Source organism: Gavia stellata, chromosome 17, assembly GCF_030936135.1.
Source record: "Gavia stellata isolate bGavSte3 chromosome 17, bGavSte3.hap2, whole genome shotgun sequence".
Taxonomy (NCBI): Eukaryota; Metazoa; Chordata; class Aves; order Gaviiformes; family Gaviidae; genus Gavia; species Gavia stellata.
In genome coordinates this window covers 11993806-12015858 of record NC_082610.1, presented here as the reverse complement: position 1 = coordinate 12015858, position 22053 = coordinate 11993806, and the positions used below count along the sequence as shown (strand labels likewise).

Sequence of the window (22053 nt, the reverse complement as noted above, 5' to 3'; positions counted from 1 at the left end):
ACATACTGTTGCAGGAAAACAATGACAGGTACAAGATGGTTCCTTCTACACAGTCTACTAAGAGCAGCAGCAACATGAGAGATCATTAGACAAACTAACCTGTGGTGTCATTCCATGGCAGATATACATGATTGGGATATTCTCCGTGTCTGGCCCTTGATCAAGGCACAAATCACTTTTCAGGGAATTCTGCAGCTAAAATAAAGAAAAAGAAATCAAGCAAGTCTTACACAAGAAAAGGATGGTGTGATTACTTTCTTTTCTTTGCAAAAAAATTGTATGTAGTTGAGCAAGGAAATATGCAAAATTTAAAATACTTGTTGCAGTGAAGATATTGAAGAGAAAGCACCTGGACTAAATTCTTCCTTGTAGACAATCTAACACTACCGATTTCAGGAATGTTGCACAAGGTTTCAGGGAGGGTAGATTTCAAAAAGCCTTCAGAGATAGCAACAATTTTTGATATACGCTTTAAAAATATTAAGTCTAACAAATGTCTGGTACACAGTACATACAAAAGACAAATTTTTTACCAGTGCAGCTAGCTGAGCAGTATGGATGGAGTTTCAAACATAGGAGAAAGCCCTGTAATTAAACAGCTTTTCAGAATCACTCAGGAGAGTCTTCTGATTTCTGGAAATAATTTAAAAAGTCCTTTCTGCTGACACTTAGAGACTTCTGGCCAATTCGTATGCACTAGCTCTTCTTTGCATTATTCCAGGCTAATCCACACACAGCAATCTAGCTATGAACAGACTGCAAAGCGCTTGGCCCTGTTCATCACAAAGCCCTATATATTACTTGTGCAATGCGGAGACAAAGCTTTCTGCAAGTGAAGTGCTAAATTAATGAGCACAGATAGCTGGAAGGTCTTTTTAGAATGTGAGGCCAAAGATGTGGATTGCATACCCATGGACGTGTATAAAGGTGTTCGGTGGTATAAGATCAGTTCAGAGAACGTGAGAGAATTGTCTGATGGAGGGAGTGAAGAGGCGATGTGATTTGCAACCATCTGCGATTAACTGAGCAGTCCTGCCAGCTGTGTACAGGGGCCTCCTTTGAGGAAAACGATGTGCTTCGAAAGGAAGTCTAGAAGTGCACTAGTTTGTAAGAAGTGTGGAAAAGCCAGAGACTGAAGCCAGGCAGTGAATAAAATCAAAACCGTGAACTCATCTCTACAAGATTTCCAACTCCAAACCTAACTCTAAATTCAATAATAGACAGGACAAATCTCAACATTAAAGAGAAAATATGCATTAGGTATCGATACTGTCCTTACTCTTAGCTGCAAGCCTCGAGAATTAAATAAACTTTCATCTCTCAAAGCTTTGTATTTCTTAGCCATAAACGTAACCACAACCATGACTCTAATCGTAACTAGATGTTAAGCACCACTCTCTATCCAAACCAGTGATAAATATCAGCCTTATTAATTCATGCTTGAATCCATCACTACCTTTGGCTTTTCAAAACGTCTTCCACAAACTCCAATTCTAATGCTTGTCCTAGCCCTAATATTATAACCTCTGCCACAACAATTCCCATAACAAAGGAAGTAAAAAAATCTGCCTTGACCAACATCAGCGTGTGACTTAGCTGAGAGGGCTGACCCAGCAGTAAAACAGATACAGAGACTTGAGAGGCCCAAGCTCTAAAAAACCCCGGGACCTTAACCCTAAGAGCAGGCCAGTGATCAAGCACTACAGAAAAAGAGACAAAACACTATATCCCTTTTAACACCAGTCGTCTTCTTACGCACCTTGAAAACAAAAAAATAAAACGAGCTCTTCAGATTTAGTTTCTCAAAATCTTATCCCAATCACAGCTCTACAATTAACTTAGTATATCTGTAGAGAAATGATCCCTACAAAAACCAGAAAAACAAAAAAGCCACCGGCCTGTTAACTAACAATGCTGTTTCAAAATCTGAGGCCCAGACTCTTAGGAACCATCCCTTTCCAAAATCTAGTGGCTTTGTGGCAACGAACAATTAACTTGGGTAATGCAGTTTTAGACTACCAAGACTTAACCTTAATTACAACCCAAAATATAAGCAGGTTGCCAATCCCCATGCTGAAAAATTGAAATAATTAGTCTGCCATTTGCTCCCTTTCAAACTTAAGAGCCTTATACAAGAATACAGAGAATACAGACATAAATTAGACTACTGAAATTTTGAATTTGCAAAATTGTCTCAAACATCCAAGCTGAAATGAGGGAGCCAGTCCCTACACTAAATACATCACCTTTTGACCCACTGACATCGCTTTCTCCGAACTCTAAGGGTACTGCAGAATTCAGAAGGCAATTTGGTTCCCAAACCTTTACTCTGCCACCAACCCTAACCCTAGCTATATGCCACAGCATAAACTAGACATGAATGATACAACTGTTTTCCTAACTCTCACAGAACAGGAGGCCCAGGTGGCCAAGAAGGCCAATAGCATCCTGGCCTGTATCAGAAACAGCGTGGCCAGCAGGACCAGGGAAGTGATCGTGCCCCTGTACTCGGCACTGGTGAGGCCGCATCTCGAATACTATGTTCAGTTTTGGGCCCCTCACTACAAGAAGAACATTGAGGTGCTGGAGCGTGTCCAGAGAAGGGTGACGAAGCTGGTGAGGGGTCTGGAGCACAAGTCTTATGAGGAGCGACTGAGGGAACTGGGGTTGTTCAGTCTGGAGAAGAGGAGGCTGAGGGGAGACCTCATCGCTCTCTACAGTTACCTGAAAGGAGGTTGCAGAGAGGTGGGTGTTGGTCTCTTCTCCCAAGTGATAAGTGACAGGACAAGAGGAAATGGCCTCAAGTTGCACCAGGGGACGTTTAGACTGGGTATTAGAAAAAACTTCTTCACTGAAAGGGTTGTCAGACATTGGAACAGGCTGCCCAGGGAAGTGATTGAGTCACCATCCCTGGAGGTATTTAAAAGACATGTGGATGAGGCACTCAGGGACATGGTTTAGTGGTGGACTTGGCAGTGCTAGGTTTAAGGTTGGATTTGATGATCTTAAAGGTCTTTTCCAACCTAAATGATTCTATGAAATTTAGGATTCAGGAAATAAATAGTGTTGACACTGTAGACGCCTATATCCTAACCCTCACCCCTATTCAGATAACTTTTGTAACTACTCAGTATTTTTTTTAATTACTGGTAATGCCATAGTAGCAATACCTCTATTTTCTACAAAAAATGAAGACAGGTAATCAATGGAAGCACTTGAAGAATCAGCAAGCGGCTGACTTGCTTTGAAATATCACACCTTCCTCCCTTGTAAGACATACAAGTGAACAGGAAGGCAGACATGAAGGAAGATGAGAGATCCAAGCAATTCTTTTTTAAAAAAGATTGGGGCACTTTATCTTTTTGTTTCATTCAACAGTATTTCATAAAACACTAAGCTGTGTATTTAATAAAACACTCCCCCCTTTACTTGTACAGATACCTTGCCATAGCTGTCCACTACTTCTTTTGTGGTAGTACAAATAATGAAATAAGGCCTACTCCTCACATCTTTCTTAGCTGATGAAGCTACTCTCATACTGCAGACAAAAGACTGCATCATGTGCATTATTATGCAGTACCTAAATATGCATGTTCTGCTGACCAGTGAGTTCAGTATTTTTGTAACAAACTCTTCTGATTCTTTTTGGTTTGTATATTGCCAGCAAGGAAGCTTCAAAGGCTGATGAAAAAGTCTCAGCAGAATATAAAACCATAGGGTGCCTGTTCACTGATTTTCATTTTGACTTACATGATGTGGAGTTAATCCTGAGACTACGCAACAAGTACCTTAGCTATTCTACTGGTGTTCCTTTTTTTATCTAGTATCACTTCTACCTGCAATCAAAGATTTTTTAGCCAGCGGTACCCACAAGCAGAACCATGCACCTATTAGCTGCTATGGCTCCTTCTCCTCAGGAAATTCAGCACCTGATTAGTTCATGGCATCGCTGAGGGCAATTCCACACACGCATTTAACAATGACCTAAACCTTTGTTGGAAGTGTTTTTCTTCTCTCTTTGGACTGTATGAAAAGCCAGCACGATAATTGTAATTGATCATCAAAGGGGTCATGGAAATTTGTGGGGTGTACAATCACTTCATTTCCCAAAACAGAGCCGCTGCTCTGTGGCACCCTCAAGGGTCTTCTCAGAGCAATACTGGCAAACTGCACAACTCAGACTTCTGTTTGAGGACGAATGTCTCAAACCAAATCTTTCACTTGTATGATCTGCTCTTACTAGTTCATTTCCTAATTGGGACTTGCATGCAAAAAGGCAAATTTAATTCACAGGAATCAATTTTTGTGAATATGACACTGGACAGAGAATGTGAAAAGGATGTCCTAGCTCTGCTAGCTTATTATGGGCCCATATTAATTTACTGTGCTCATCTTCCATGTCATGCACACCTGCCCTCTCTGTTTAGATTGACGCTTTTCTACGGGCAAGAATTGTCTCTGCTTTAATTAGCACAGTACAAGTCAAGTGTGATTTCAGCATAGACAAGGGTACTACTGTCACACAAGTAATGATGATGATGATCCCAAAATATAGGCATTTGAAGTTCTAAATTAAGATCTGGCTACAATATTAAGAAGCTTGCAGTTGCAATATGAGCCTATTTTGTTAATTCACCTGCTGCCACAAACCTTCCAACTGACAGCTCCAACATGTCTAAAAAATCCTGCCTTGAGCACCTCTGAGTGGAATGCAAGCCATGAAACAAACAAAAAAATCAGGGAGGAAGATAACGTGCAGAATACCTCAACATTAACTACAGCAGAGCAGCTGTCTGTCAACTAACCAGTCTAAGAAATACTTTAACTACTGACTTCAAGTTTATCTGTTATCTTGGAGCCAGGCATTGTCTTCATTAATTACTTCCACTATTACACCTTTTCCCTCCCACCTTTTTAAAACAGGAAATGTAAACAAGATCCTTACCACCCCATAGGCAACAGTATCTGAATACATTCTCATTTCTGGATACACGCTGACAAGATACCACCTAAAGGTCTTGCATTGAAGCTTTTTCCTCAAGGCCTTCCTCTCAGAAATATCACCAATATCAATTCCGGAGTCCTGCACATAAACAAAGGACAGAAAAAGCAGGAAAGACGTCAGTGATACACTTCTGTGTAAACTAATCATCCAGAGTCTCCCTCATTGCAAAGACGATTATGACCTATGATAATTAGCTGCTCTGGGTTGCAGAGCGAGTCTGTTACCCACATATACTCCAGAAGTGCCCCAATTAAACATGATACAGGTCACCATGGCGGGTTCTCTTTCAAAGTCTGCTTTGGTCAATGGAAACACTCCTATTGACTTCAGTGGGCTTTAGATCTAGCTTCCAACGAGTATCACTGTTGTTCTCTAATTTCCTGGCACTTTCCAAATGCAGAAGTAACCGGCAGGAAGCAGCAAGGTACCCTAGAAACAACACTATTGCTGGCATCCCACTGTGGCCTAATCATTAGTATAGGACACTTTCTGGCCGTTTCTGAAGTCTGGGTTTACTGCTTCACTGCAAAGAGCAGAAGCTCTGCTCACCTTTCTGAAATATCACTTACTGAATTTCTCTTGTAATGTAACAAGAGAAGTTGCTATTTTTGTTAAAAGCAATTGCAGAATATTCTGTTCCCTAATTTTTATTCTCCTTTACATTTCTGGCTAACCTATTTTCTACTTATCCTAAGAGCAGATCATAAAGCGTGAGTTTCATAAAATCCCTGTATATAAAACCCAATAATTTATTACGTTAAATCATGCAGTGGAAATTTTTAGAGAGGGATCTAAGTGCAAATCCATGGCTGCTATTTGAGAGGAACTAAAACGAGACGTTTTGCTCCACACTGTACTCTACCACTTCTGCCTCAGAACAAAACGCAGGATAAATAAACTTTCATAGGAAAATCCTATAATCTATCTACTTAAACAACAGCCTTTACTGGGCCATAAACGCCCCAAAGATTTAGTCAGCCACCAGATGAGATTTAAAAATAACATTGGAAGCCCTGAATTTTCTTAGTTACACATCAAAAAGGTATCTTTATAAGTATCTAGGTTTCTGAGCTGCTGAAGCAATGACTGCTTCTTACATCCCAAAGCACTGAATTAATGTTAATCTGGAACAAGTGTATTTTATTATGGAAGCATTTTCTAACTGAAGTAAAATTGACTTCCACATTGGCAAAGTGTACTAAAAAGTAGGAAACTGAGGTCTGGCATAAACAGGCATAACTCTAGTTAATCCTTAAAAATGATGACTCCCCTCCCCTCAAGCATTCCTCCATCATTCATAAAACTTTATGTGAAACTACTCCTTAAGCGATAATTTTTTCCTGACTTTTCCGGCAAGTGACTAGATAGAGGAATGTGCTGTAGGGTGCTGTAAGACAACCAACTGATCCCATGGACAAATCCGTTCATGCACTGCTCTGGCTGCACTTGTGCTTGCCAGTGTATCTGCCACTTGTGTGAAGGAAAAGGAGGGTGCTAGCACACAGACATTCCACTTCCAGCACTAACAAGGCTTCCTGAGATCAGGTACTAAATTGGTCCAGTGCATCCCAACCCCTTTCTCATGCAACCTCGCAGGCACCAACGCTTGTTTCCTCACAGTTTAATGTATAAGGTAAAAAAGAGCATCTGGGGCCTCAGTAATCACATCCTCCTATGCGGCTGGAGAAGGAAAATAGCTCACATGTAGCACATTGGCTTTATCACCAGCAACAACTCAGCATGTTCCCCAAAGCTGAGAATATGATGGGAGGAAAAAAAGAAAAAACAAAACCAAAAACATAGGGGAGGACACATGGAGAGCACAGCTCTTGCTTCTGGGACTTGAAAAATCTTTCCTTTGGGTTTTAAGTGGTTTTCTGAATCTATTTATCTAAGTAGTTACGATGCAGAAATCACCATGGTATCAGAGATCCCCATTTGAAGCCCTCAGTACTTCAGAGCCACCCACAGAGATCTCAAGAGGGCAGTCACAGCACACTGCCAATAAGTCTAACTGCTTTTTATTATTATTAGCTCTCAAAGACTAAAACCTTTGGAAATATCTGACTATGGGGCTTCTCAGAGGTCTGGGAATTCTTCCATGGAAAAAACAGGTCCTGTGGTTAACATTTTGGAGTAACATATTTCATGGAAAGTCCCAACTGTTCTAACTGAATACATTTGTTACCTACACAGTTCATTACTGGGGCACTATTTCATCAGCTTCCAGACAGAGAATTACTCCTGTAGTTATCCACTTGTGTAACAGTATTTGGCCATGCTATCTGTCTGTCCTCTCCGCATGTCTCTCACAATGATGTCTCAACATCTAAGCTGAAGCTAGGTTTGATTTGAAAATTGTCGCTCTTTGGTATTTCACCTTTAATTTAATCTTGAGGTAAGCAAAGATGAAACAGAAATATTGCCATCCAGTCTGATATCTAAATTCAACATAATCCATCCCCACCCCTTCTCATCATCATCATCTCTTTGCCCCCTGCCTACTGGAAGTCTGTATTGCAACTGTCCCATAAGCTTTAAGTTATTTTCCAAGTTGCTTCTTTACACCGAATGCTCCCTCCTTCTACTGATGTTTCTACACCAACCAGAGACTGCATTGCTCCTAACCTTTTGATGTATAAAAGAAGACTCCCACTAATGATGTAGGTTCCCTATATAATATGTAGGTTTCCCTATACCAGACTATAGAGGATTTTTTTCCCAGTGCTTTCATGGTGTGTTATGTGGCTAATTCTGCAACCTGAAAATAGGACAATGAGTTCCCCACTTTGCCAAAATTATCTAGTTTTAACCACGAGAGATGAAGGAAACTACTGAAAACAGCTGAATCAACATCACCATTCATACATGCAGCTGGTTTTTGGTTTCTAACCTTTTTTCCTTATTAAACTAAAGGAGAAGTACAACATTTTATTTCTCAAACCAGAAATCACAGCAAAACCAGTTTCTCTGAACAGTTGCAAAATCACTCAGGGAGATTTTATTAAAGAAAAAATAAATTGCCCAAGTTCATTTATTATGTCTAGAATATTTGCTTTTGCTGTAATGATTAGAACTGCACACTGTAAGTCAAACCCCAAATTCAACTACAGCCATGGTTTCCAAACTCTAGGTGGAAACAACCTACTCTACATGGATCCTGAATATTTTCCAGAATAAGTACAGTCACCTTTCTCAGAGCCTTGTAGCTCTTAACAGTTCATAGATTAAATACCATTGACTACAGAAATTAAGAACTAATATCAGATGTCAAACTGAACTCTCAGGTTAGCCACCCAACATCTTTTCAATGCAATGGACCAACCATTGCTCATCTATGGAAAAGAAATCTGGACAAGCATGCCAAAAGGAAGTTGCAGCTAGATTCTGCAATATATCATGACATCCCCCAGCCACCCTTAGTCTGATGTGAAATTACTCAAAAATTATACACCCACGCTTGAATCCATAGATGTTATCACCCCTTGCCCCTTGGCAGAACTCCCCTCACAAATCTGTTGGAATTACAGCTCTCTGTGATGGTAAATAAGAGACTCAGACTGAAAATAAGATGTGTAATATAGATTTGATGCTTCTTTTTTCCACATTTCTGCAGCTACTAGATTAAAATCTCCATGAAGAGTCATCAGTGAGGATGATGAACTTGACAAGAAATTAATTTTTAAGGAACCTGAAGACAAATTATTCTAGAATAAGACAAAGCTACATACATATTTTTATATATAAGTGTGTGTTTATGGGCATATCTTATGTCTATGCGTAAGACATAAATACGTACATACGTGTATACAAATAACAAAATCCTAGCAGAAAAATAAAAATTCAGAGTAGGAACCAAACCCAAAAGGATCTAAAGCCAAAGCTTGCAAATACCAGTCTTTGTGACTCACCTCCTGGGGTATATTCCACGCCATATAGACATGGCTCTTAAATTCATCCATCCAGACTTCAGCCACCCTTAGTGCATTTCTCCGGACATGAGCAGTTAGATCTTCTGTGTATGGCTTATGTGCTCTTTCAATGTGGGCAATCCTGGAGCAAGGTAGAACCTCAACACTTCCTCCACATTGCCATACCTAGGAGGAAAAAAGACATTCTGCTAGTGAGAGCTCCCTACACCACTGCTGTTCTTTAGTAAATACACTGAAATTATTTTATTTCTATGCTTGTCATTGTTATGAAGAAGCATAAGTACTCAAGACTTATTCGACTATACAGAGGGTTTTTTTAGATGGTTGTGAGAGGAGAGAGTTATAACCTTGCCTTACCACGAATTATTACTACTACTTAACCTTAGTACAGAATTATTACATTATCAGTAGCCTCTCATCACAATCTTCCTGGATCAATTTAGCTATTCTCAAGATTATAGGACATCCAAAACAATAGTGTCTGGGTTCAAGTTTTAATGCTTTGCAGGCATTTCTCTAAGATTATGCACAGCCTATCTCAATGCATACATGCACTATTCAGAATCTGGAACTAGGCAGCCTTCTGTAAAAGAGAAACTAAGTCAATCAACTTTTTAAGATCACTAAAGTTTCAGGTTCTAGGAAGACTAGGAATACAAATGCATCTTATGCTTTGCTTTAAACATTGCTCAGAAAGGATCAGGTTTATTTCTTTTGAGACGGAGTGACAAAGACTAAGACTGCCTAGTGAAAATGTTCTATGAACTATTTCAACACACGACTCTTATAAATTATAATACTTTTATAACATAGGTTTCGGTACCTGCTCAAATGTGTTTCAGTTTTGCCCTCTACTGCAGTTGAGCTAATGTCCACAATGTTAATCATGAGTATTGCATTCATTTCTGATTTTCTCTCTTTCTGCTTTCAACAAAAAATACTTTGGCAGCCTTAACAGTCAGTGAAGTACTTGAATTATTTTCCATAGAAGCTCTTTTTCTGTGTATCTTGTATTATGTAAACCTCCTAACAAGATCAAGGCAGCCCATTCATAATCGTTGAGTGGATGCTGCTCAGGTGAAAACCCAGATGTACTCAAACTGTTTGATCCTGCTGAACAAGTACCTCAGTGTCCCAGAGGCAGGTGCACTCACTGAGAAGTGACAGAGTTTGCCTTACGATACTGCTAGCAGAGATCCCTGAGGCTTGGTATCCCATACCAAGCGAGGAAAAGATGAGAGCAAGGGTGCTCCTTCCTCGTACGGCTCATCCAGGAAAGAGTATATTCTGGTCTCCCTCCTAGGGGCCAGGGATGTGGGCTGGCAGAACATCATGTTCTGGAGCTGATCTCAGACCCCTCAGGTCTGTCCATCCTATAGGCATATGCTCTACTGAGGAGGCACTTTGTTCAGTCATTCATTTTATATATTTAGACATCTGGCTTGAATATAGCATTTAGGCATTTGGCAGCTCCTGAGACCAGAAAATGTGGCATGGATTCAGAATGTTTACAAAGCCTTTTCTGAACTGGTGCCTAATTGCATTCAGCATATGCTGGGAGAAGAGATAGAGCCTTGGTTTTCAGAGCTCCCTGGAAGAAGAGCTATCCCATGAACCTACTGTACAGTTGAGAAGGGAGCTGAAAAGACTTCAGCATGTCTCTGTGTCCAGAACTTGGAAAACCATCAGAATAAATAACCATAACCATTACCAACATCAGGGAAAAACTGAGATGATCATAAATATTTAAAAATAAATGGGCAATTGACCTGGCACAAGCATAAATAATCTGGAAACAGCATTTGTGTCCTGTCTTTCGAAATATCATATAAAGTGAGCAATCCAGTTTAACGACCTAACAAAAATAATAGTTTGTCAAACATTTAATTCTACATGGTTCAGCTACATTTCCTAATAAAGATTAAATGTGAAGTATCATCAGGCTTTGCTCACACAATGCCTGCTTTCAATCCAAGCCATTTCTCAGTATAGCATTGACATCCAGCTATAAATTGTTTCAGAGTTACTCACTGCACACTGTTTAAATTAGTATCATAAAAGACAAGGAAGATGTAAGGATGGTCATAACTTAGCCTAGGACAAGACAATTCACATACCGCATGCGCTGCCTCCTCTGCCTAGCCTTTTCTCATTTTAACCAGGGATGGCCTCAATCCAAGTCCAACATGTGAACACCAAATCTTTTATGGGATTTTCAGAGTTAGGTCTGAATGCCATCTTGACAACAAGCTGAGCCAAAAAGTCATGGTCTATAATAAGCTGTATTTCCAAGTAAATTTCTAGGATCTGAAAATTTGAAGAGTGGACTCATCTATAATTTTAGTACTGATTCAGTAATCAGTAAAATCTAATTTGACTTTATAATGAAGTCATGTGTTTTCAAAAACCATCTTCAGATGACAACATCTTTAATATAGTTTGTAAACAACAATTACCCACTACCTGAACAAACACCAGTTAATCAAATCTGGTGGCAACTCCTTTCTCTCAGGCACTGTCAGTCTTTGTTCTATTTCTACAAACTAATTAATTATTCGGCAAGAACCATGCATTCACTTAAAAATTTAATGCTAAGAGGGAGCTGTCAATACAAATGCTGACAGAACAGGCCAGTTGTATCAAACAGCTTCAAAATCAAATCCTTTAATTTCTAAGCAAAAATCTCCTGCAATCCACGGAAATGTGATTAGCATGCACCAAAACTGGACTAGAGATATATGCTAATAATTTCCATACATCAGGACGAATAAAAGTCCTTTAATTAATGACTTTTTAAAGAGAAAGACATGAGAAACACGTGATCTGACAACATGGGAATCATAAGTTGCAGTGTGTGCAGAGCTTGCAGTTACAGCACTAAACAAGTAGCACTACCCTAGATGAAGGCTACGAAGCCTTGCAGAGCACTCACAGAGTGAAAGCAGATGCAATACTTTATAAGGGCAGAAAGCACAATCCTGATTTGCTCAGACAGCCACATCTACAACAAGCCACAGTACCTTTCTCTCCCTCAAGCATTCTTTGCACATGGGATTACAGTACAGTGAGAAAGCTCTTTTCTCCAAACATTTCATTGCACTTAGGGGGAGGCCAGTTGCAAAGAAAGAAAACGTAGGGAGGCATTAAAGTGGGATTTTCAAATGGCATGAACTCTCCTGAAATCTCAAGGGATTCTGGATTCCTAACTCCCCAAAACACATGCAATATCTGCAGCCAAAGAACTAAGGGCTTTGCTAATCAGACACTAAATATTAAACACTATACTGAACAGGGCATACAAATACTAAACAATATAACATGATTAACTGACTGCTACAGAAATTGTTAGGGTTTTTTTATTCTTTCCTGATTATATTTGAAATAAGGGAATTTCTTGCAGCTAGGTTAAAAACACCCATCCATTCTTTCTTTCTTTCCTTAGACAAACTTTCCACTTGCATCTGACTGCTCCTAGCTCCCCCCATCTCCTTTACTCCTGTAAACAAATCCATGGTACTCCAACCATTGTGTTGGAACCATTGTGGGTGGTTGGATGGTTTTTCAAGACATCTTGAAAAGGCATAAATCTCACACCAAAACTGCATAGGAGAGACTCATTAATTACTCTGACCCAACAGCTTTTGGTCAAAGACAATTTCTGGGTTTTTTTAAAATCAATATTTTAATATTAAGAAATACATTTTCTTAAAGACTCAACTCAGAGGGAAGTTGCGAAGCCTTTTAGAGTGATCTGTTCTTCAGCTAATACAGTTCCTGGAGACAAGAGACTGTCTTTATAGTTAAGAAATAGGAATAGCAATTGAGTGGTCAATTCCTCACAACTTCACACATTTCCCCTGTGAATTTCACAGCTATTTTTTTGCTGTCATTAGTAATCTCTATTCAGGTTTCATCCATACTGAATAGCACCTTTCTAGTTCTCCAGCACTATTATTTTATGTGATGCCTATAAATAAATACAAAGGTTTAAAATCAGTGACGCTTTTCCAAATTATCACCCATGACTTTAGTAGGAAGTCTAAAGATAAAAGAGCTTCAAAGACTTTTTTTAACCACATGGAATGGTTTGAAGTGAAATGTTATCTCTCTGAGCATACTGTCACTGCAATCAGTAATAATGACAAACTCGCTTGTACAAATTGCAAGGAAGAAACTTGATGAATTTCCTAAACTATGGTTAAAAGAAAATACAGCACCTTTTCCTGTTGCCCATGAAGATGTTTTACCTATGGTAGCAAGAGGTGGAAATTGCCAGCAATTGTCTCAATTTCCTGCCAAATTCCTAAACATACACATACATTTGTCAAAAATAACATACGCTTCCATCATTGTGATACAATAAATGGCAATTCACATTTCATTCTGTAAAAGCATCAACTGCAAAACTGTACCATTGGGTCTCAGGCTTTGCCTTAAGGCAAAGACCTTAGAAAGTTTTCAAGTGTGAGAGACTGCAAATCTTTGGGATTACTTAGTACGATTGCTGGAGCCCCAGCAACGCAGAAAGTTTGCTTTTCTTTGGAGGAATTTCTTTAGGTTCTGGTCCTGCTGGTTCACTTTGCAAAAACAGTCTTTTAGAAAAAGAACACACCAACTGGAGTTTCCCTTCCAAAAGAGCTCTCAGAATCCACTACAGTGCGTTTTCAGTGCTCCCTTTCAAGAGTACCTTAGAAAGGGCTCTTTATTCTTGAATTTCCTGATGAGGTTCATATGCTTGGTATAGTCCTAAGAAGGGCTTAGAGAGCTTCCTCCTCTTGCAAAGTTTTCTTCATCACTAGTAAAAGGTAGTAAAATTCCATTAAAAAAAAAGAAAAAAAAAAAAAAAATCAAGCTGTAAAGGGACAGTAGTAGTGCCAAGGCGACTTCTAACATTTACAAAGCTGAAAGACTAAGCAAAGCCTATAACCTAAACTAAGCAAAGCAAGTGGGAGATGATAGGAACATTAAATGAATACAGAGAATCTATTTGGGAAAAAAGAAGGGGGTGGGGTGGGTGGGAAATCCTTCCCCCTTTTAAATCTTCAGTTGTTATGACTTATGTGGGGAATTTGTCCAAGCCCTAAGCACTTCTTACTGTTAACTTACTGAAGATACATTTATACATAACCTATAACTGTGCCCCTACATCCGTGTGAATTTATGTTCACTGAGGTTAAAGTAGTCCCACAGAGCAAATAGAAAACACGTTCTTTGCACTGGAAGGGTCAGGAAAGCAGAGGACACTTAGAACTGCAGAGAGAACGCAGGTGGTGGCACAAAAGATCATCTGCAACTTCCACTCTGTTAAACGACTAAAGGACTAAAGTACTGGGCAGTCCAGTGCAATGGCACAAGTGGGGCAGCTACAGAAGCGGCAAACACACCAAATGGCTTCCTTAAGCATTTTGCAAAGGCATAAGCCCCAATACTGCTATGCTATCATCCCTCACTCATTCCCACCAAAACGAGGGCAGCAGTGACAGCATTTGCACAGCCTTCAGTATGCAGCAGAGACGGGTGAGTCACATGTCCTTAGAATTGTCTAAATCAATCTGGTCATAATTTTTACAGCAAATTCCATTCACATCTGGAAAATCTGTTTCACTAGACAAAGGGTCTCCATTTCTATTCAGTTTTATTTTTAAATCCACATCCTTTAGTAAATCCTTTTCACTTGCATTTAAATGTATTTGAATTTGCATATTTAATCAAAACAATTAAAATTCTGAAGCTGATCCCTCTCTCAAATATTTAATTTATACTTCATTATAAAATTATATAACACTTCTTCATTAAAAGTGTTTCTTTTTATCTCTTTAATCACTGAGTGTTCTTTTCATGTTGTGGAAGCCTAATCTAATAAAAAAATAAACCCTACATGATGCTGAGCAGTTTATGAGCATGTACTGCATTCATTAAATTTACACAGATGATGCAGTTTCTCCAAGAACTGATGTGACCTTCTTTGAAACCATTTCATTTGGACTGCAAACAAAACTTTTTAATAATTAAGTGATTTCTCAAAAAGCTGAAGCAATTTCTAGCTTCTGTGAAGTCTGCAAATGACAAAATTAGAAGAACTCATTAAAGATGCCCTGAAGATAAAAAAAATAGTCACTGTGAATTAATTACTACTGTGGATACAAACAAATAGTCACCGATATCTTTAAAATATATTTTGGGAAACAATTCAGTGCAAAAAATATTTGTGAATCTTGTTAACCTTTGCCATTACTAATAGTCGTTTACTGATAACCAGTAATGAGCTTGATGCTTTACAGGCAAGTATGAATAAACTACTTTTATTCAGTACCATGAGCTAAGTTTGTGATCATTTTGGGTCTGTGTTTTTATTTTGGTATCTTGACAGGTGACTGCAGAAAGGACAGGGAGAATGGTCAGATACAAAGATCACTGAAATCAACGTTCATGTTTCGAGTGGCAATTAGTGGGTTTTGGATCGCACCCTGAAAGTTTCTGGATTGTCATGTACATTTGGGTATCGGTCTCTGTAAACCTAGAAACTATACTCACTAGATGAAATATGTTAATCTTTATTTAGGTCATATCTCCACTGAAGCCAGATAATCTTCACTACATAATTGTAGTCGTGACAATAAGTACTGATGGATTTGGCTAACTTTACCCAAATTTAGCAAGAAGCCACGCACAGCTTTGCTTATTCCACTGGTCTCAAACAGCTTCCTCTCACTGAAGAAGCCTGCCCAAACAGTAGAATTAAACACAGAATCCTGGCCTGAGTCACACAAATTCAGGATTAGAAAAATCAGAATATAGGTGGACAGGAAGAGAAAGAAAATACACTGCTTACTGAAGCTGTGATTATGGTTTACTCCCTGCTTCTAGATGCTGAATGGGCTGGAAAAGAGAATCACGTCATTGGCATGTAGCCCTGCAGAGTGGGAAATTAAGGTGTAATTTAATTTCAAGACATGACTGCCTATAGTCACAGCTCAGAACAGTATACATAGAGAAATCAGAGACTGAAGAGAGAGATTTTTTAAAATTACTTCATCTGTTTAACTGAAGCCCAGCAAGTTTTTTAAAGACTATTCTGCTCATCACCATACAAGCCTGTCATATTTTCAGGTGAACTTACCTATTTGTGTGCAAGAATAGCTTTTTTCCATAAGCAAGCTGATAGTCTAATATGTGAAACTGTAAGCAACCTACAAAAACACACCCCCACAATCTAAAAGACTTTTTAAAAGGAAATAAAAGGCTTTAACATAACTACAGCTGCTCTCAATTTTTAAAATGTAAATTATCCCTTAAATCTTACTTTTAAAGTCATCATTAATTGCCTCGTAGGCCTCATTTTACATTAATTGTGCCTTTATAAAACACTCTCATTGAAAAAGTAATACATGTAAAGATTCTTCCCATATTAAATCGTCAGTAGTTTTCTTCCTCTTTTAGCTAATTGCTTCATTATGTACTTTTTAAATTGTTTTGTTCTGCAGGGATTAATTTTGCACATCTCTTCATGAGCTATGAAACTTTTAGAATGTATTGTTAAACTACGTACGTTGTGTTGCTGGTTTACAATTGCAGGAACTATTCTATGCCTTTTGTTACTAGGAGATAACATGCTTCAAGGGTCACTGAAGGCATATGGCTTCATTCCGTTCTTTTTCCAATGTGTCTATCACACTGCTAGGCACAGCAAGTAACTGACACATAAATCACTTCATGGCCAAGTTTAAGTCATGAACAGGAAGTAAAAGAAATCACTTTTCATTTTAAAAGGCAAAAAAGCAGCAAACTGAATAACCAGGATCACCACTGCTTTAGTATTCATGGAGCAACTTACTGCACTGCCGATCTTTTATGCTTTTACCTTTCTCCCCCTTACCACAGCTGTACTTAGCTTGATCAGTCTTGTTAATCTTGCACTAATCCTAAAGATATGATCAGTACCAGAACACCAAGCTAAGAATAGAATAGAATAGAATAGAATAGAATAGAATAGAATAGAATAGAATAGAATAGAATAGAATAGAATAGAATAGAATAGAATAGAATAGAATAGAATATTTCAGTTGGAAGGGACCTACAATGATCATCTAGCCCAACTGCCTGACCACTTCAGGGCTGACCAAAAGTTCAAGCATGGTATTAAGGGCATTGTCCAAATGCCTTTCAAACACTGACAGGCTTGGGGGCATCGACCATCTCTCTAGGAAGCCTGTTCCAGTGTTTGACCACCCTCTTGGTAAAGAAATGCTTCCTAATGTCCAGTCTGAACCTCCCCTGGCACAGCTTTGAACCATTCCCACGCGTCCTATCACTGGACACAGGGAGAAGAGCTCAGCACCTGCCTCTCCACTTGCCCTCCTCAGGAAGCTGTAGAGAGCGATGAGGTCGCCCCTCAGCCTCCTTTTCTCCAAACTAGGCAAACCCAAAGTCCTTACCCACGCCTCACAGGACGTGCCTTCCAGCCCTTTCACCAGCTTTGTGGCCCTCCTCTGGATGCATTCAGGGACCTTCACATCCTTCTTAGATGGTGGGGCCCAGAACTGCACACAGTACTCAAGGTGAGGCTGCACCAGCGCTGAATACAGCAGGATAATCTCCTCTTTTGTCCGGCTGGTTACCCTGTGTTTGATGCACCCCAGGATGGGGTTTGCCCTCTTGGCTGCCAGGGCACACTGCTGACTCCTACTGAGCCGGCTGTCAACCAGCACCCCCAGACCCCTTTCTGCAGGGCTGCTCTCCAGCCACTCCTCTCCCAATTTATATTTGTGCCCGGCGTTACGCCATCCTAGGTGCAGAATCCGGCACATTTGGACTTTGCACTTTGGACCATTAATCATAGCCCAATGCTCCAATCTATCTAGATCCCTCTGCAAGGCTTCTTCAGGTTGTTAACATAGCGAGGTACTTTCCAAAACAAAACTAACCTTAACAGTAATTCTCGCCACACTGAGAAGCCACTGCTGGTTACACAGGGTGCTAGGCAAGTACTTACGCCTTACTTGCACTGCCAAGGAATTATTTTTGTCTTGTTGAAAGTCTGGGCTATGAAAACCACTGGCTACTTCTCGTAAGAAGTAACATTTGGTCACTCTTTACAAATTGTTCTTGCAGAGTTCAGTCTAGAAATTATCTCTTCTTAATTCACAAAATGGATAAAAATAAAATAGACATCTCTATTTAAAGCTTTAATGTAAAGTTAAAGAGAAATCAGTGTCTTAAAAAGCAGTATTTAAACGTTATCTAAACGTAGCAACTAAGAATATTCTTATTCCTGTACTTCTCAGCCCTTCCCCTTAGCACATCATCAACCTAATACTGTTGAACAGCACCTGTGATCATACGCTAAGGAATTTTTCTGTACAGCAAATCATTCCCTAGTGGTTTTAAGACCACAGCAAGTGACGGTAGCTGAAAGTGCAAGAACAGGGGACATCTAGATGCATTTTCCTGAAGGAAATTAAGGGAAGATCTACATTGCTCAGTGGAGTGCTCGAAAGAGGACCCAGCAGCAAGGACAAAAAGGGATGCTATGCACACATGACACATCCCACTGCTCACTCTCCATGCAAACGGTTCCACAATACAGCAGCTCGGTGAAAAATCCCTCCACTTTCTTTGTTCCCTCCCGGTCATTTCTAACTCTTGGCACACCAACCTCCCAATTTTCCTAGCACAACAGTTTGTGAGGCAGCATGGTAAATCACAAACTGATTAACATTAAAATTAGCCCTGCAGCCTAAAAAACAAGTTACCATGTAAAGGTTTACTTCTGAACTGGAGGTGTTCAGAGCCAGTGGGTATGGGGCAGCCATTCAGACAACTATGCTGGCAAAGCCAAAGCACCGGTGTGCTGCAAGAGTGAGAACAAGAGGATGGCAAGGAGGAGAGAATGTAAACCAGCACAGCTGTTTAAGCCTGTGTGTTGTGTACACTGTGCAAAGGCTTTCCTTAATAAAAACAGACATCTATTTACATGTAATATGCACGATTTCATATAACTCATAGAAACACTGACAGGTAAGATTGCTGGAAACTTCCAGGGAAAGAGGAAAAAGTCCAAAATGTTTTCAGACAAATATGGAGGCTTGGAGGCAAATGTAATATCTGCACTTGCTCATATTTATCAAAAAGAACACTCTTGCAAGGGCATATTACAAGAAAGACATGTCAGGTGAGAAACAATCTGGATACACAAACACTTTGGACTGGAAATGACTGGACATGTAAGCCAGCAATAGGCTTCTATGCATCATTGAGAAAGACCGCATTAACTAGTCAGCAATGAAGAATCATGATTCCAGAAGTTGGGATGGGGGGAGGGTTAAAAACCAAAAAGTGAAAAAAGATAGATCGAGCCAAAAGCACCTTCAAAAAGACCCCCAAAGAGCACTGGGACTATTTTCTGGACAAATAACTCATTTCTGCATCTCTGGTCATGAAGTGCATTCCTCTAGTTCTCCACCAACAGAAAAAGCATTAGTATCAGCTTCACGTAAATTCTATAGACAAACCGCCAGACTAACAAGGAATGAAGCAGATATATTTATTATAATGTTATTTTATTGCAAATACAACTAATTTCACTAGGGCAATATACTGTATAAAAATAGTGTGCCATACTCAGTCTGAACTATAAATGCAATTTTCCTCCTGGGTCAGCTGATGTAAAATCTTGATATATCGTTTAGTGGGAGCAAGATCCATTCCTTTTCCTTTAAAGAGCTATTACCTTTTAAGAAAATTTCCTCTTACCCATTTAACAGGGCCATTATATCCCTGTGAACATGAATTCATCTGCAAGCAGAAAGTCTTTTTTGACATACATAATTACTTTTAAGTCAAAGCCTGGACTTACACTCCCTTGACTCTGATGATGACTTATTCTGTGACCTGAGGCATATCACTGAATATTTGGTTCAGGCACCCCTAGAAGTGGCACAAACAACTTTGTTGTGACAGATATTTGGAAGCTTTATCAAACATGCAAGCTGCTTTAAAAGACAAAACAATTGCTAAAGACTTGCTCTTGATAGAAAATCTGCTGAATTCAGTAGGAATAGGCGCTTAAGAAGCCTACTGAAAACTAGACTTGAACCATCTAATGCAGGATCTAATTGATTGCATCTAATTGATTGCAATGGATTTGTAGGGGCTTCCATAACTGCAAGTACTGCTTGTGCAAGCACAACCCAGAAGCAGAGCCCAAGTAACGGTGAGAAACCCCAGCCTTACACTCACATTTTGTTTCCGCTATGAGGCAGTTACCAACACAGTTCCTACTTGGTTTCTTGGATAAGCAATGTGATTCCAGTTTGCCCTCCAAATGGAGTCTGGTCCCTTAAAAGCACACTTAGGTCCATTCAATTGGGAATGACTGAACATAAACCAAAAAGAAGCATTACTTATCCTAACGTGAATTTAAGAACACAATTCTGGGGCACACTAAATGAATCTTTCAAAAATCCCAGGTAAAGTGACTGAGCTGCTCAAAAAAGATGCTGTCAAGTCTTGTATCAACCAGCCTGCCTTTATTTTCTTATAGGGCAAATAAATAGCTTTGCAAGAAAATATTTGCTTGAGGATAAAATAGAGCATTGCTTCTAAGATTCAAAATGCATTCATATTTTGAACTCATCTGTCAGCTTCTAGCTCAAGGCAACAGAACTCTATAATGTTTATTTAATAATAAATGTTTAATATTTTACAAATGTTATTACAAAGCCATAGACAAGGGTAAAATTCTTAAAAGTTAAAATAGTACACCAAATTAAGAGATAAATAGAGCTGAGTAAAGAAACTAATTCATCAGAGTCAAGAGAATAATCCTCCAATCAAAGACCTGTTTTATGTGGCTTGTTACAATGGATGCTTCAGTTACAGTTTCCAATAGCTGGGATTTTTCTTGTGCTCATGTAACACAAATAACTAGATATTTGTGCAGATGATGAGGTGACAAAAATACCTCCTGGGAGAGGATACTGGGATAAGTCTCCATTCTGCCAGGGTCTAATTCCTGTCCCCGCACAGTAAAAACCCCATCAGTTCAGCTGAAAACAAACCATTTCAAGTTTTTAGAAGACACAGTAATGGTTTCTCCTTTATAATGAAAAGAAATCCTAAATAGGTAGACTTTGCTTCTCAGAAGCATCTCAGCTGGGAGACTAAATCTTTTCTCACATCACTGAAGATGCAGCTGCTAACAAAGCAAATGGAGAATAACGCTTTGACTCTGTGCATAGGCACAGAGATAACGATTTACCCAGTCCTGTCATCACATGATGCTGCAGTTGGTCTGCGTGAGTTTGGCTCACAGTAGTTTTACAGCCTCTGGAACAAATTTAGTAATGTAAGGACATGGGACCATGTTCTACTTAGCGTGTTTAAGATAAACAGGTAGCTCAAATGATCCTAACTCTTGCTGCTATTTCTGCAGTAACCTCTCCTGTTCCTGTAGATGTTTGCTCTTATATGCTTATGCATAAAATATCTCAATGAAAGAATTGACTTCCAGTGCCTAAATACTGCAAAGAATGGGAACAGGCTGTGTGAAATTTGCTTAGAAACTCAAGCCATGAAAAAAAATAAGGAGATTTCATTAGATATCAACTCCATCGTATCAGAGAATGTGATACACAACATCCTACTTCTTGGCTAGCCTGGATACCAGGCCAGTTTGGGCACACAGTGTCTGTTTATCCACCCCTACGTGATAATGCGTATCACACAGCAGAACACTAGATGAAGCTAGATACTTCTTAAAAAAGGAAAATGGCAATGGAAGATAAAGAACAGTGAGCAATCTGTAGTCATGGATTGGAAAGCATCATTTTAAAATGGAAACATTATTTATTGCACTGATACTGTAATTATAAAGTAGTTTTTGCAGAAGAATTACTGTCTTTATTAAGTGATTCATCATAGACCTTGCAGTTGAAAGCAAAACAAGTAATCTAGAGATGACTATTTGGTGCTGCAGAGATGAAAAAGTATTTGAGCAGCAGAGAGAGAGACCATCTAGCCTGAAATCACCTGCTGACTACAGGTTTCCACATACCCCTATCCAAAGGAAATGGAAGGCAGCCCCTGGGGGCTGCACCTCTAGGGACAAGTGCTTAG

General features: G+C 39.3%; 1 protein-coding gene across 3 annotated transcripts in view; it reads right to left on the bottom strand.

Moving 5' to 3' along the window:
* GALNT18 (polypeptide N-acetylgalactosaminyltransferase 18) overlaps positions 1 to 22053 on the bottom strand; it is a 232430-nt gene that overhangs the window by 45099 nt on the left and 165278 nt on the right. For 2 of the 3 annotated variants that reach the window (XM_059825813.1, XM_059825815.1), the window contains exons 8-10: positions 8917 to 9102; positions 4946 to 5083; positions 100 to 195 (exon numbers count right to left, since the gene is read on the bottom strand). In XM_059825813.1, the coding sequence (XP_059681796.1) occupies positions 100 to 195; positions 4946 to 5083; positions 8917 to 9102 (420 nt within the window). The remainder of the gene's footprint in view (positions 1 to 99; positions 196 to 4945; positions 5084 to 8916; positions 9103 to 22053) is intronic. The other variant, XM_059825814.1, reaches the window with a different exon arrangement.